Here is a 15,850-nt window from a genome sequence, read left to right on the forward strand (position 1 = left end):
GTATGCAGTGTTGGGGTGTACAGTACGCAATGTTGGGGTGTGCAGTACACAGTGTTGGGGTGTACAGTACGCAGTGGTGGGGTGTACAGTACGCAATGTTGGGGTGTACAGTATGCAGTGGCAGGGTGTACAGTACGCAGTGTCGGGATGTACAGTATGCAGTGTTGGGGTGTACAGTACGCAATATTGGGGTGTACAGTACACAGTGTTGGGGTGTACTGTCCGCAGTGTTGGGGTATACAGTACGCAGTGTTGGGGTGTACCGTAAGCAATGTTGGGTGTACAGTATGCAGTGGCGAGGTGTACAGTACGCAGTGTCGGGGTGTACAGTATGCAGTTTTGGGGTGTACAGTACGCAATGTTGGGGTGTACAGTACGCAGTGTCGGGGTGTGCAGTACGCAATGTTGGGGTGTACAGTACACAGTTTTGGAGTGTACAGTACGCAATGTTGGGGTGTACAGTACACAGTGTTGGGTTGTACAGTACACAGTGTTGGGGTGTACAGTACGCAGTGTTGGGGTGTACTGTATGCAGTGTTGGGGTGTACAGTACGCAATGTTGGGGTGTACAGTACACAGTGTTGGGGTGCACAGTATGCAGTGTTGGGGTGTAAAGTACGCAATGTTGGGGTGTACAGTACACAGTGTTGGGGTGTACAGTATGCAGTGTTGGGGTGTACAGTACGCAATGTTGGGGTGTACAGTACACAGTGTTGAGGTGTACCGTATGCAGTGTTGGGGTGTACAGTACGCAATGTTGGGGTGTACAGTACACAGTTTTGGGGTGTACAGTACGCAGTGTTGGGGTGTACAGTACGCAATGTTGGGGTGTGCAGTACACAGTGTTGGGGTGTACAGTACGCAGTGGTGGGGTGTACAGTATGCAATGTTGGGGTGTACAGTATGCAGTGGCGGGGTGTACAGTACGCAGTGTCGGGATGTACAGTATGCAGTGTTGGGGTGTACAGTACGCAATATTGGGGTGTACAGTACACAGTGTTGGGGTGTACTGTCCGCAGTGTTGGGGTGTACAGTACGCAGTGTTGGGGTGTACAGTACGCAGTGTTGGGGTGTACAGTAAGCAATGTTGGGTGTACAGTATGCAGTGGCGGGGTGTACAGTACGCAGTGTCGGGGTGTACAGTATGCAGTTTTGGGGTGTACAGTACGCAATGTTGGGGTGTACAGTACGCAGTGTCGGGGTGTACAGTACGCAATGTTGGAGTGTACAGTGCACAGTGTTGGGGTGTACAGTACTCAGTGTTGGGGTCTACAGTACACAATGTTGGGGTGTACAGTACACAGTGTTGGGGTGTACAGTACGCAGTGTTGAGGTGTACAGTACGCAATGTTGGGGTGTACAGTACACAGTGGTGGGGTGTACAGTACGCAATGTTGGGGTGTACAGTACACAGTGTTGGGGTGTACTGTCCGCAGTGTTGCGGTGTACAGTACGCAGTGTTGGGGTGTACAGTACGCAATGTTGGGGTGTACAGTACGCAGTGGTGGGGTGTAATGTCCGCAGTGTTGGGGTGCACAGTGCGCAGTGTCGCAGTGTACAGTATGCAATGTTGGGGTGTACAGTACGCAGTGTTGGGGTGTACAGTACGCAGTGTCGGGGTGTACAGTACGCAATATTGCGGTGTACAGTACACAGTGTTGGGGTGTACAGTATGAAGTGTTGGGGTGTACAGTACGCAATGTTGGGGTGTACAGTACACAGTTTTGGGGTGTACAGTACGCAATGTTGGGGTGTACAGTACGCAATGTTGGGGTGTGCAGTACACAGTGTTGGGGTGTACAGTACGCAATGTTGGGGTGTACAGTACGCAGTTTTGGGGTGTACAGTATGCAGTGTTGGGGTGTACAGTACGCAATGTTGGGGTGTGCAGTACACAGTGTTGGGGTGTACAGTACGCAGTGGTGGGGTGTACAGTACGCAATGTTGGGGTGTACAGTATGCAGTGGCAGGGTGTACAGTACGCAGTGTCGGGGTGTACAGTACGCAATATTGGGGTGTACAGTACACAGTGTTGGGGTGTACTGTCCGCAGTGTTGGGGTGTACAGTACGCAGTGTTGGGGTGTACAGTAAGCAATGTTGGGTGTACAGTATGCAGTGGCGAGGTGTACAGTACGCAGTGTCGGGGTGTACAGTATGCAGTTTTGGCGTGTACAGTACGCAATGTTGGGGTGTACAGTACGCAGTGTCGGGGTGTGCAGTACACAGTGTTGTGGTGTACAGTACGCAGTGTTGGGGTGTACAGTACGCAGTGTCGGGGTGTACTGTATGCAGTGTTGGGGTGTACAGTACGTAATGTTGGGGTGTACAGTACACAGTGTTTGGGTGCACAGTATGCAGTTTTGGGGTGTAAAGTATGCAATGTTGGGGTGTACAGTACGCAGTGTTGGGGTGTACAGTAAGCAATGTTGGGTGTACAGTATGCAGTGGCGAGGTGTACAGTACGCAGTGTCGGGGTGTACAGTATGCAGTTTTGGCGTGTACAGTACGCAATGTTGGGGTGTACAGTACGCAGTGTCCGGGTGTGCAGTACACAGTGTTGTGGTGTACAGTACGCAGTGTTGGGGTGTACAGTACGCAGTGTCGGGGTGTACTGTATGCAGTGTTGGGGTGTACAGTACGTAATGTTGGGGTGTACAGTACACAGTGTTTGGGTGCACAGTATGCAGTGTTGGGGTGTAAAGTACGCAATGTTGGGGTGTACAGTACACAGTGTTGGGGTGTACAGTATGCAGTGTTGGGGTGTACAGTACGCAATGTTGAGGTGTACAGTGCACAGTGTTGGGGTGTACAGTATGCAGTGTTGGGGTGTACAGTATGCAATGTTGGGGTGTACAGTACACAGTTTTGGGGTGTACAGTACGCAGTGTTGGGGTGTACAGTACGCAATGTTGGGGTGTGCTGTACACAGTCTTGGGGTGTACAGTACGCAGTGGTGGGGTGTACAGTATGCAATGTTGGGGTGTACAGTATGCAGTGGCGGGTTGTACAGTACGCAGTGTCGGGATGTACAGTATGCAGTGTTGGGGTGTACAGTACGCAATGTTGGGGTGTACAGTACACAGTGGTGGGGTGTACAGTACGCAATGTTGGGGTGTACAGTACACAGTGTTGGGGTGTACTGTCCGCAGTGTTGGGGTGTATAGTACGCAGTGTTGGGGTGTACAGTACGCAATGTTGGGGTGTACAGTACGCAGTGTTGGGGTGTCCAGTACGCAATGTTGGGGTGTACAGTATGCAGTGGTAGGGTGTACAGTACACAATGTGGGGGTGTAATGTCCGCAGTGTTGGGGTGTACAGTACGCAATGTTGGAGTGTACAGTACGCAATGTTGGGGTATATAGTACGCAGTGGTGGGGTGTACAGTACGCAGTGTCGGGGTGTACAGTATGCAGTGCTGAGGTCTTTCTCTAGTCTTACGCAGTTGAAAAGTTAATGCAGTAGAATAGGACACCTCTTGATGTTTGGCCGATGATATCACATTAAAAAATAGTACCATGTGTCACAGTGAGCACTGTGCTGAATGATGCCAGGAGACTTTCTAATGTCACCAGACCAGAAGATCTCATGTCACTAAATCATTCATCCAGCAGATTATGTTAGTGAAAATGAAACATTCTATATGGCAGTGTGCAAGTGAAACAAATATTCACCTATTGATATGAAGTCAATGTGAAATGGAAAGAGTAAATTCTAAAAGTAAAACATACGGAGCGGAGGTAGATAAAAGACTGTCACGCGGAAGGCTGTAACAAGCCACAAATAGACTGCTATGGGCCCATACTGTACTTCTATGTACCCCGATGTGACAAAACAAATCATAGCGTGCTCCATCCAGTGTTACATTACAGAGACATTCTTCCCTTGAAGCAATACACTCAGGAACTCCATGGTGGCACACAGGCTCTGCAACATAAGAATCTGTGTGCCGCCGCACATGGTCTGTGCTTCTGTCCATACTGTGTGTATGAGGCCTTAAAATGGTTTGTGCAGCTCAGAAATGTTTTTAATACTAAATGAGAAATTAAAATGATCACAATCTCAATACTGTATTTAACCCCTTCACCTCCGAGCCTATTTTCACATTCATGACCAGGCCAATTTTTACAATTCTGACCACTGTCACTTTATGAGGTAATAACTCTGGAACGCTTCAATGGATCGCACTGATTCTGATTGTTTTTTTTGTGACATATTGTACTTTATGATAGCGGTAAAATATGTTCGATATGATTTGCATTTATTTCTGAAAAAATCTGAAATTTGGTAAAAATTTAGAAAATTTAGAAAATTTTGCAATTTTCTAACCGTTAATTTTTATGCTCTTAAATCAGAGAGTTATGTCACGCAAAATAATAAATACAATTTCCCACATGTATACTTTACATCTGCACAATTTTTGAAACATATTTTTTTTGTTAGGAAGTTAGGAGGTTAAAAGTTGACCAGCAATTTCTAATTTTTTCAACAAAATTTACAAAATCATTTTTTTAGGGACCACATCACAATTAAAGTGACTTTGAGGGGTCAAAATGTCAGAAAACACCCAAAAAAAGTGGCACCATTCTAAACACTGCACCCTTCAATGTGCTCAAAACCACATTCAAGAAGTTTATTAACCCTTCAGGTGCTTCATTGGAACTGAAGCAATGTGGAAGGAAAAAAAGAACATTTAACTTTTTTACAATTTTTTTTATTTTCACAAGGTCAACAGCCCAAAAAGAACCCCAACATTTGTTGCGTAATTTCTCCTGAGTACGCCGATACTCCATATGTGGGGGGAAACCACTGTTTGGGTGCATGGCAGGGCACGGAAGAGAAGGACTTTTCAACGCAAAATTGGCTGGAATTGAGAGCGGACGCCATGTCGCATTTGGAGAGCCTCGATGTGCCTAAATAGTGAAAAACCCATAAAAGTCACCCCATTTTTGAAACTAGACCCCTCAAGGAACTTATTTAGATTTGTGGTGAGCACTTTGAACCCCCAGGTGCTTCACAGAAGTTTATAATGTTTTTTCCACAAAAATGTTTTTTTATTCCCAAATGTTTTATTTTCACAAGAGTAACAGGAGAAAATAGACCCCTAAAATTTTTGTGCAATTTCTCCTGAGTACACCGATACTCTATATGTTGGGGAAAACCACTGTTTGGGTGCACAGCAGGGCTTGAAAGAGAAGGAGCACTGTTTGACTTTTTGAACTTAAAATTGACAGGAATCAAGAGTGGACGCCATGTCGCGTTTGGAGAGCCACCGATGTGCCTAAACAGTGGAAATCCCCACAAGTGATCCCATTTTGGAGACTAGACCTCCCAAGGAACTTATCTAGATGTGTGGTGAGCACCTTGAACTCCCAGGTGCTTCACAGAAATTAATAATGTTGAGCCATGAAAATAAAAAAAAATCACTTTTTTACCACATAAATGTTCTTTTAGTCCCATTTTTTTTTTTCATAACAGTAAAAGGAGAAAATGGACCTCAAAACTTGTTGTTCAATTTCTCCTGAGTATGCTGATACCCTAATTGTGGGGAAAAACTATTGTTTGGGCACATGGCAGGGCTCGGAAAGAAAGGAGTCACGTTTGTAACGCAGACTTTGATGGAATGGTCTGTGGGCGTCATGTTGCATTTGGAGAGCCCCTGTTGTGCCTAAACAGTGGAAACCCCCCACTAGGGATACTATATTGGAATTGATCTAGTGTTTTCCTGGTATGTGAAATTTTTAATGTGGTGGCATACGTGAGTTGTGTAGAGTATATCAGGTTAGCATATGTGAGTAGTGAGGGACTTGAAGAGTGGGATGCTGGTATAAAAGTTATCGACATAGACGTGATAACCTTAATCCAGCAGTGAGTGCACAAAATCCCACACAATTTTCCCACTCATTCCCAGGAAAGGGGGACATTCATGGAGTTGAATCCGAGTATCCTTCCCTTCATAAACTCTAAACCTGTGGGTCTAGGTATTCTCACATAGTTTGTAGAGCTTAAATCCGTACCTGGCCCTCTTACTTGGCAGGTATTGCCAGAATTTGAGCCTCCCCTTGAAATGTATTAGGGACTCATTCATGCAGATGTCCCTTTGGGGAACATACACCTCACTTGTTGCTGAAGTGGTCAATGACCGGCTGAACTTTGAAAAGTCGGTCAAAGTTGGGATCATCTCGGGGAGGACATTGTGCATTATCACTGTAATGCAAAAATGTATGGATGGCCTCAAAGCATATCTGGGCCATAGCCGTGCGGTACCGTGGAGTGTTATACAAAACGTCAACACTCCAATATTGCCGAATTTCTGGCTTCTTCACTATCCCCATGTGAAGAACCAGGCTCCAAAACATCATAATTTCTACAGGGGTCCAGTTGGCAAATGATGAAGTGGGATTTTGGGATAAAAATTGCCGGGCATACAAATTTGTCTGCCACACTATATCTAAGAAGTAACGTTTCTCCTTGCTAAGAGCGACATGCTGAGCAAGTCAATGTGAGGAGACTTTTCGAGTCGCAATGCTCCTCTGGAAAATATGCAGATTGTCTCTTCAGAGAGGAAGAGAACTAGAACTCTAGTGCCACCTATTGGAAGTAACAATCCTAAAAGTCAATAGTAACCCTTTAAGGAGCCTTGTCACATGACTTAGGATATAAACCAGAACTAACCTGAAGAGACAATCTGCCACACCATGAGATTTAAAAATATTTAGATTTGAGACAAGAATATATATTTTCCCTACATGAGATTTAAAAAATCCAAATTGAAAAAAAATGCATTGATACAATCTCTTTTCTTCACTTTTCAACAGTACGGAAAAACTCCACAAAATTTTCCTTCCTGATCTGCTGGGCGTACAAATTTGTCTCGGCTACCATGAGGTCTACAAAATTCCTAGGGAAAAAGACTTTGAAAAAGTCTGTTTCTGTAAGGTCGGGGGTGTCAAATTGGATTCCTGATTGCGCCACAAAATTAGGAGTCTGTGGCTCATAAACTTCGGGGGGTGAGGTCCATATGGGCTCACTAACAATGTGCACTGGTTTACTTTCTGTCCTGGGGCAACTGCGTGGCAGATTGGTATCACTTGAGGAAGAGGGGGAGTCAGAAAAATTAAGGACGGTGGGATCCTCTCACTCACTATCAGTGTCATAGACAAGAAAAGCGTATGCCTCCTTGGCTGAATACCGTAATACCGTGATGGGGCAATTTTTTCACGTGTGGTGTGTGTATATACCAAATTTTAGTGTCAGGTAGCTAAGCGGAAAAAAGAATCACATCTGTGTGTGCGTCCTGCAGCCTTCGAGCGCTGATAAGTGACGCACATCAATGATCGGCATCCGGTTGTTGTTTTTTTTTTGGTGTGAAAAATGAATAAAAAAAAAATAATTTAGATTAGTTGATAGGACTAGATTAGGGACAATAAAAATATACCATAGTAATCAGCGTACAGTATTTTTTACTGAATTTAGTCAGGGTTAGTGTCAGGTTGCAAGGCGGAAAAAAGGATCTGACACTAACCCTGACTAAATTCAGTAATCTACTAAGTGTAGTAGACACAGATTACTACAGTATACTTTTACTGCCCGTAGTCAAGTCCTATAAAGTAATCTAAATTATTTTGTATTCGATTCTTTTTTAACAAAAAAAAACAACAACCGGATGTCGATCAGTGATGTGCGTTACCGACCAGAGCTCAACGGCTGTAGGACGCACGTACGGATGTGGTGCAAAAAAGGGGATGAAAAAAAATAGTCCTGGTCAAAAGCGAGCACAGATTTTGATCAATGGTCTGCCTTACTGATCAGCGGTTGCAGGAAGCACGCAAGAAAGTAGTGCAAAGGGGGAGGAGAAAAAATACACAGGGACAAAAAAGTCCTGGAAAAAAGTGAGCTGCAGGACTTACGAGGGAGGTGCAAAGGTGAAGGTCGAGGGAGAAAAAATGGACAGGGAAAAAATAAGTCCTGGAAAAAAAGAGAGCATGGGTGCCGATCAGTGGTTTGCATCACTGATCAATGCTCTGCATCACTGATCAGTACTCACAGCTGCAGGACATGAACAAGAAAAAAAAACTGCCAAAAATTGAGCGATCAAGTACTGATCAGCGCTCAGTGGCAGAGGGTGGGGAAGAGGTTAGGGAGAGAGGAAGAGGGTGAAAAAGGGGGAAAGGTAGAGAGGAGGACTGGGGTGGATTAGGAAAATTCAGGAAACAGGAACAGATCAGGAATGGCTTCTTTCTTCTTACAGGAACAGCAGCAGCACCAGCAGAAGTGATGGCACATGCTTGAAAAAGTGTGTGGCACCAAAAGGCCCAGCTCAATGAGACAGAACACTACAGTGACCGCTCTGCAACTTCCACAAGCTGGAACGAGGAAGTGCAGAACGGTCATTGTGAGTTCAGACCGCATCTCTCACACTGATTGGTGCGATTGGCGTCATTGTCTGATCGCATCAATCAGTGCTGGAGGGCTGCTGACACTGTGGTCTCCTGGCATCGGGCTATGATCAGTGGTCTTACATGACCGATCATAGGCTGAACATCAGGTTTTTCAGGCAATTGCCTGAAACACTGAAATCGCTGTGATTGGCTGTTTAATTCTGAACAGACAATCACAGCAATTGTAGTTGCGGAGGGCGACAAACCCCACCCCCGCTTCCCGTGACGAGTCCAGGGGCCCTTCTGTTAGTAACAGCAGGCACCTTAATGCGATTACTGCATTTTCTCCATGATGTACCCCGTACGTCACAGGTCTGGAAATCATTCTTTTCCATGACGTAGGGGGGTATGTCCAAGGTAGGGAAGGGGTTAAAAGTATTGTGCGGATTAGTATTTGTCGTAAACTGAGTCACAATTTTTTTCATTGAAATTCTTCTCATCCATTCTTAGCAGTGGATTCAAACACCTTTATTATATGGCAACTTGTCAGAGATATTCATGATCATGGAGTCCTGTCGGTTTCACCATCACTAGTCAATGTTTATGCGTACCACATTGATAGACCATGAAACATTGCTGCTGGGAATGCCCGGTGGATTTCTGGTGGTTACAGTAAAGCACTTTAGTGTGGTTGATTCTCTGTCTCTTCTTGTGATTTCCAGGAATAGTATAAGCTGAGAATAGATTCTTGGTTGAAGAAAATATAAAAAAGTAATCATCCACATTTGGTACTAAGATTTGTTTAACCATCTAAAGCAAACTAGCACTGATTTTAACACCTTCACCCCCAAGCCTTTTTTCTGAGACTGGTTTTCATGATACATAGTACTTCATGTTAGTGGTAAAATTTGGTCAATATGATTTGCGTTTATTTAAAAAGATATTGAAAATTTGACAAAAAATTTGAAAATTTAGCAATTTTCAAACTTTGAATTTTTATTCTCTTAAACCAGATATTTATACCACACAAAAAAAAGATAATAAATAACATTTCCCACATGTCTACTTTACATCAGCAACATTTTTGAAACATAATTTTTTTTGTTAGGAAGTTAGAGGGGTTAAAAGTTTATCAGTCATTTTTTCATTTTCCCAGCAAAATTTACAAAAACAAACAATTTTTTTAGGGCTCACAGCACATTTGAAAAGACTTTGAAAGGCCAATGTGACAGGAAATATACAAGAGTGACACCATTCTAAAAACTGCACCCCTCAAAGTGCTCAAAACCACATTCAAGAGGTTTATTAACCCTTCAGTTGCTTCACAGGAATTAAAGCAATATGGAAGGAAAAAAATTAACATTTTAATTTTTCCCACAAAAGGTTGCTATAGCTGCAAAATTTTCCTTTTCACCTGGATAACTATAGGAAATGGATTGTACAATTTGTTGTACAATTTCTCCTGAGTATGCTGCCGATACCCCATGTGTGAGGGAAAACTACTGTTTGCATGCACGGCAGGGCTCGTAAGGGAAGGAGCACCATTTGACTTTTGGAACGCAAAATTGGCTGCAATAGAAAGCAGACGCCATGTTGCGTTTGCAGAGCCCCTGATGTGCCTAAACAATGGAAACCCCCCACAAGTAACCCCATTTTGGAAACTAAATGCCTCAAAGAATTTATTCAAAGGTGTGCTGAGAACATCGATACCACATATGTGGTAGAAAACTACTGTTTGGGCACACGGCAGGGCTCGGAAGGGAAGGAGCGCCATTTGAATTCTGAAGCGCAATTTTGGCTGGAGTAGATTATGGACGCCATGTCATATTTGAAGAGCTTCTGACATGCCAAAATAGCAGAAACTCCCACAAGTGACCCCATTTTGGAAACTACACCTCTCGAGAAATTCATCTAGGGGTGTTGTGAGCATTTTTAACCTTCAGACGACTCACAAAATTGTATAACATTGGGCTGAGTTAATTGACTCCACGGGTATGTCACAGAATTTTATACCATTGTGCAGTGAGGAAAAAACAATTACATTTTTACCACAAAAATACTGTTTTAGCCCCATAGGCTGTGTGCCCACGATGCATTTTTTAAGCGTTTCCGCAGCTGCAGAAACGCTTAAAAAACGCATGGTAAAAGGCCTGCCATGGTCCCCAATGATAATCCGCATGTGCTCTGCACATGCTGCGGAAATTTCCGCTGCGGGTTATCATTGTGGAAAAAAACGCAGCACTTCCAATTATTTTGCGGAAGTGCTGCGTTTTCGCCGCTATTGACTTTCATTGGAACGCATGGATTACACATCACTGCATATGTAGATGCGCATTCCATGCGTTTTAATGTGCGGATGGTACCCGGGTCTGGAGGACAGGAGACTCTCCTCCAGACCCGTGTACCATAGAACCTGTGAAAAAAAGAATAAAATAAAAAATAAATGTTATATTTACCTTATGCTGGCCCCCGCTGCGCTCGTCCTCCCTTGCCGGCAGATCGCGGTGAACGTAGCCCTCTTTGACTCTTGGATGCTACATTTTTTTAGAATAGTTTGCAGCCTCCATAGACAGAGCCCCTAAGTGCTAGAACAGCAGAATCCCCCCTCAAGTGACCCCATTTTGGAAATTACACCCCTCTGGGAATTTATCTACAGTTGTAGTGACAATTTTAACTCCATGGGTGTTTCCCAGAAATAAGCAGTAATGAATGTTGTTGAGTGAAAATTGCAAATTTGCCATTGTAGTGGATAGTGCGTTGTAGTGCCCAGTACACTGTAGTGTCCATATATTGTGCCATAAATTAAGCTGGCTCTCATCGCTACAGAAATGCCAAGCATGTGGACGCTAAATGTGGTTTAGTCACACTGGGGCTCAGAAGGGATGGAGCATTTGGATTTGGGAGTGCAGAATGCACTGGATTTCTTTTGGAGGACTGGATTTCTTTTGCGCTTTTCCAGAACCTTTGTACTTGCCTTTTTTTGTGGATTGAGTTGAAGCTTTTATTGGGAACATTTTACATAACATTTTGAACTACATTTATCCTGTGCTCTACGCTGAGCACTTACATTGATGTTTCCATTTAAATCTCCAAATTACAGAGCTGTATGGCTGCTTGTTTTTTTGTGGGATAAGATGATTTTTAGTGATACCAATTTTATTTACATTCGTCTTTTTGATCACATTTTATTCCAATTATTTTCATCTGGTATGATGAAAAAGCATAATTTTTTTGTCACATATTTTATTTATTTATTTTTATACAGTGTTCACTGAAGGTTTTATAGATAAGGTCGTTCCGGACGCGGCGATGCCAAATATATGTACTTTTTTTTTTTTGTTAATTTTGTTTGTACATAAATATACATATTTATTGGTATAATATTTTTTCACTTTTTTTTGTTCTTTATTTTGTGATTTTTTAAAAATATTTTTACAATTTTTCAAACTGTTTTTTACTTAGTCCCTCTATGGGACTTTAACTTTTCTTACTCTGATCACTGGTATAATGCATGGCAATGCACAAGCATATTTTGTGTAATGGCCGCACTATGCTCTCCTGATCTCACTGCAGAGCTGTGTGTGGTTATAACTGAAACATATGCAGGTTCCTCTCAGCTTCAGATTTCATCTCAGAGGCAGACAGGGTTGTAATATTGTTGCAATACAGCAGAGCTGTGAGAGCTGCAGAAAATGTGTTTGTAAGATCACAAAGTTCAGTTCTACTGTACTGTATTAGATATGTCTCACACTGGTAATGCCTCCCTTTATTAAAAATAAGCTTTGGTGGCAGATTCTCATGCAAACCAATGTCAGGCCCATAGCTTTGAACAGCTCATTTACATGAAAGAAAAACATGTATTTCTCTGGAATAAGACATTGGATCACAGGTAGGAAGGTATCATTTTATTCAACTTCCTATGGCCTGCATGCCCACATAGATGGTTTAGGAGGGTTGAACCTAATGACAGATTAATAATAATAACAATAATAATCTATTTATTTATATAGTGCCAACATAGTCTGCAGTGCTTTACAATTCAGACAATTTACAGACATTATGGGCACTTTCCCCATTGGAGCTCACAATCTACATTCCCTATCAGTATGTCTTTGGAGTGTGGGAGGAAACTGGAGAACCTGGAGGAAACCCACACAAACATGGGGAGAACATACAAACTCCTTGCAGATGGTGTCATTGGTGGGATTTGAACCCAGGACCCCAGTGCTGCAAGGCTGCAGTGCTAACCACTGAGCCACCGTGCTGCCCATTAGATGCCCATTGATGGTCATTAAATGCTATATCATGTCACCTTGGGTAAAGATTTTATGTTGCTAACAATCTAACTGTAGTTTTATAAATTTTCCAGAATACTGTAAATGGAGGATAAAAGGAAAAAGAAAAGTCCAAAAGTATATATAACCCCAACGCTTCCACCAGCTCCTGTGAGAAGAGTTTCTGCTCCTCCAAGTAAGAGTGCCTCCTTCAGCTTAGGCCTCCCACATCCACCCTCACCAAAGCAAAGGAATAAGATCAAGAGGTAATAACTATATCCATTACTCATAGGAAATGTGTACATTGTTATCAATAGTGAAGAAGGTCACAGACCTATCTTCATGTTATTTTGTCCTGCCATCCCTTTACTCAATGCCTTTTTGGCCAATGCCTATTGGATAAATTCATATGCTTCATTTTACCATTGAAAAGGACATACACAACTCCTTTCCCAAGAATCATACACTCCACAACATTAGAATTGCAACATTACACAACATTACAATTGCAAGAAGAAACATTTGTGGAATTATGGAAATCACAGGATTGGTAGACATGATAATGATATGCAACTGGTAAAAAAATGTTCAAAACATCTCGATTTATTAGGAATAGAATATGAGTTCTGCCATGCTGAATGCAATACAGTACAAAATGGATCAATCGTGGAACTAGTGGTACGGCCATTTCTCTAAAGTGTCCCCAGAGCTATTTTTCCTCATGACAATGGCTGGCCACATGTTGCTGGTGCTACTGTGATGAGCCTGCATGGCCTAAAAATACTACCGTGGCCTGCAGTGCACCTGTAGTTTTCTCCCACTAAGTACAACTGGGACATTATTGGTCGACAATTGCAAAAGGAATTGCCAGCAGTGGATCTTGTTGATTTGCATGCCTAAGTTATTCAGCGTGGCAGAACAGTCCTCAGAGAACCATTAAGAACCTCAATTGTAGCAGCCAAGATATGTAAGTGCATGTATTTTTGTGCACGGCGATCATATTCGATACTGAATAAATCAAGATTTTTTTTAAATGTTGTTTCTATTTTTGTCATCATTTGCATATCATTAACATGTCTATCCATCCTGTGATTTCCATAATTCCAAAACTTTTCCTTCTTGCTTGTCACATTGCAATGCTGAATAGCTTATTAAAGGTTTGGTTTTGACAGCTCATTTAAGTTCGATCGCCGATTGGCATATTGATGAAGAGTGGCGGCGTTTGGTGTGCCACAAATCTTACTCCAGCAGGGACTGGAGTACACTTTGTAGCGAGGCGCACACAGAGGTATATGCCACTATCTGCCGGTCCTGATTCATGAAGAGACGTATGCACATATCCTCATCAAGACCAGAGGGCACAATTATGGTCTTGATGAATTATACCCATTGTGTCTTACATACCAGCAGACATCTATCATTAATGGGGTTCTTAGGGACTTTCACATTGATTTCCTATCCTTAGGATAGATCATCAATATCTGATGGGTGGGGGTGTGAGATTCGACACCTCTGCCGATCAGCTCTTGCCAGTGCCGACTGCGGCCAAATGTACTGAGTTGTGTAGCTGCATAGCCCAGCTCTGTCTAGGGTATAGTGGCCGTGGCAAAGTATTGCACAAACACGTCTTATTGATTCGAACTGGTGGTGGATGTGCATTACCCAGCCATGGTTACAATGTAGTTGACGGAACTGTTTTACACAGCTATACAACTCAGCACATCCAGCTGCCGTCGGCATCGGGAACAGCTGATCGGTGGGTTCCCGGATATGGTACCCCCACCGATCAGATATTGATGACCTATCCTAAGGATAGGCCATCAGTGTAAAAGTCTCTAACAACCTCTTTAACTGTTATTAACTAGTTTTCAAAAAAAGACAGTGGTTTATTTTTTTTTCAGCACCCACTTGTTCTGTAAAGTGCAGTATACTACTCTTGTAGATTGACTGTAGGATACCTTTTTACCATATGTTTGGCTAGTAAAGTCTAGAAGCATTAGGATATTTTCCCAGTATATACACCAACTATTTCCTCATTCGTTCTTCTTCTTATTATTTATTTTTAGAGCACCATTGATTCTGTATCAGATAAGGGCAACATTACATGACAGAAATACAGATAATTTTAAGGGCATGATTTGATTTGTATGGTTAAGACCCAATTTATACAATTTACAGTACAATACACGTGGATCTCATTTTGAAACTCAATTTAACATGCAGAATTCAACATACACAATGTGTTGTGGAAATGTTGGTTTTCACAACAGATTTCACCCTTTGCTATGCAAAAAACACGTACTTTTTTTTTTAATGCTACATGTGGATGAGGTTTAACCCTTATCCACGTGTATTGTATTGTAGCTTGTCAGACTTTGGTTAAAGAATATTTGAACTGTTATAATATATACTAGCTATTGAACCCGTTCTATGCCCGGATGGCGAGCATTTTTATTGGTATATGCTCCCCCATCCTGTTACGTACCGCCCCCATCCTGTTACGTACCGCCCCCATCCTGTTGCGTGCAGTCGCCATCCTGGTACATGCAGCCCCCATCCTGTTACGTGCAGCCCTTATCCTGTTATGTGCCGCCCACATCCTGTTATGTGCAGCCCCCATCCTGCTATGTGCAGCCCCCATCCTGTTATGTGCAGCCCCCATACTGCGCCTGCATCCTGTTATGTGCTGCCCCCATCCTGTTATGTGCTGCCCCCATCCTGTTATGTGCAGCCCCCATCCTGCGCCCCCATCCTGTTATGTGCGGCCCTCATCCTGTTATGTGCAGCCCCCATACTGCGCCTGCATCCTGTTATGTGCTGCCCCCATCCTGTTATGTGCTGCCCCCATCCTGTTATGTGCAGCCCCCATCCTGCGCCCCCATCCTGTTATGTGCTGCCCCCATCCTGTTATGTGCAGCCCCCATCCTGCGCCCCATCCTGTTATGTGCTGCCCCCATCCTGTTATGTGCTGCCCCCATCCTGTTATGTGCTGCCCCCATCCTGTTATGTGCTGCCCCCATCCTGTTATGTGCTGCCCCCATCCTGTTATGTGCTGCCCCCATCCGGAGGTCGGGGGAGGAGTGTGGTGCAAGAGTACGCATGTGCCCATACCGCGCTGTCCAGCTCCAATGTGTCTTCACTAAAATGGCGCCGGATAGCGCTCTAAGAGCATTCTCCGATTCCGACGCCGCACTCCT

The 15,850-nt window shown here is 43.4% G+C and overlaps 1 protein-coding gene across 1 annotated transcript in view; it reads left to right on the forward strand.

Annotated features, from left to right (window-relative positions):
• CCDC28B (coiled-coil domain containing 28B) overlaps window positions 1-15,850 on the forward strand; it is a 72,310-nt gene that overhangs the window by 19,362 nt on the left and 37,098 nt on the right. The window contains exon 2 of the mRNA XM_073670578.1: window positions 12,749-12,919. Coding sequence (XP_073526679.1) covers window positions 12,759-12,919 — 161 coding nt within the window. The 5' untranslated portion in view covers window positions 12,749-12,758. The remainder of the gene's footprint in view (window positions 1-12,748; window positions 12,920-15,850) is intronic.

The sequence above is a fragment of the Phyllobates terribilis genome, unplaced genomic scaffold, assembly GCF_046119375.1.
Source record: "Phyllobates terribilis strain yellow unplaced genomic scaffold, ASM4611937v1 Scaffold_2__4_contigs__length_985480577, whole genome shotgun sequence".
Taxonomy (NCBI): Eukaryota; Metazoa; Chordata; class Amphibia; order Anura; family Dendrobatidae; genus Phyllobates; species Phyllobates terribilis.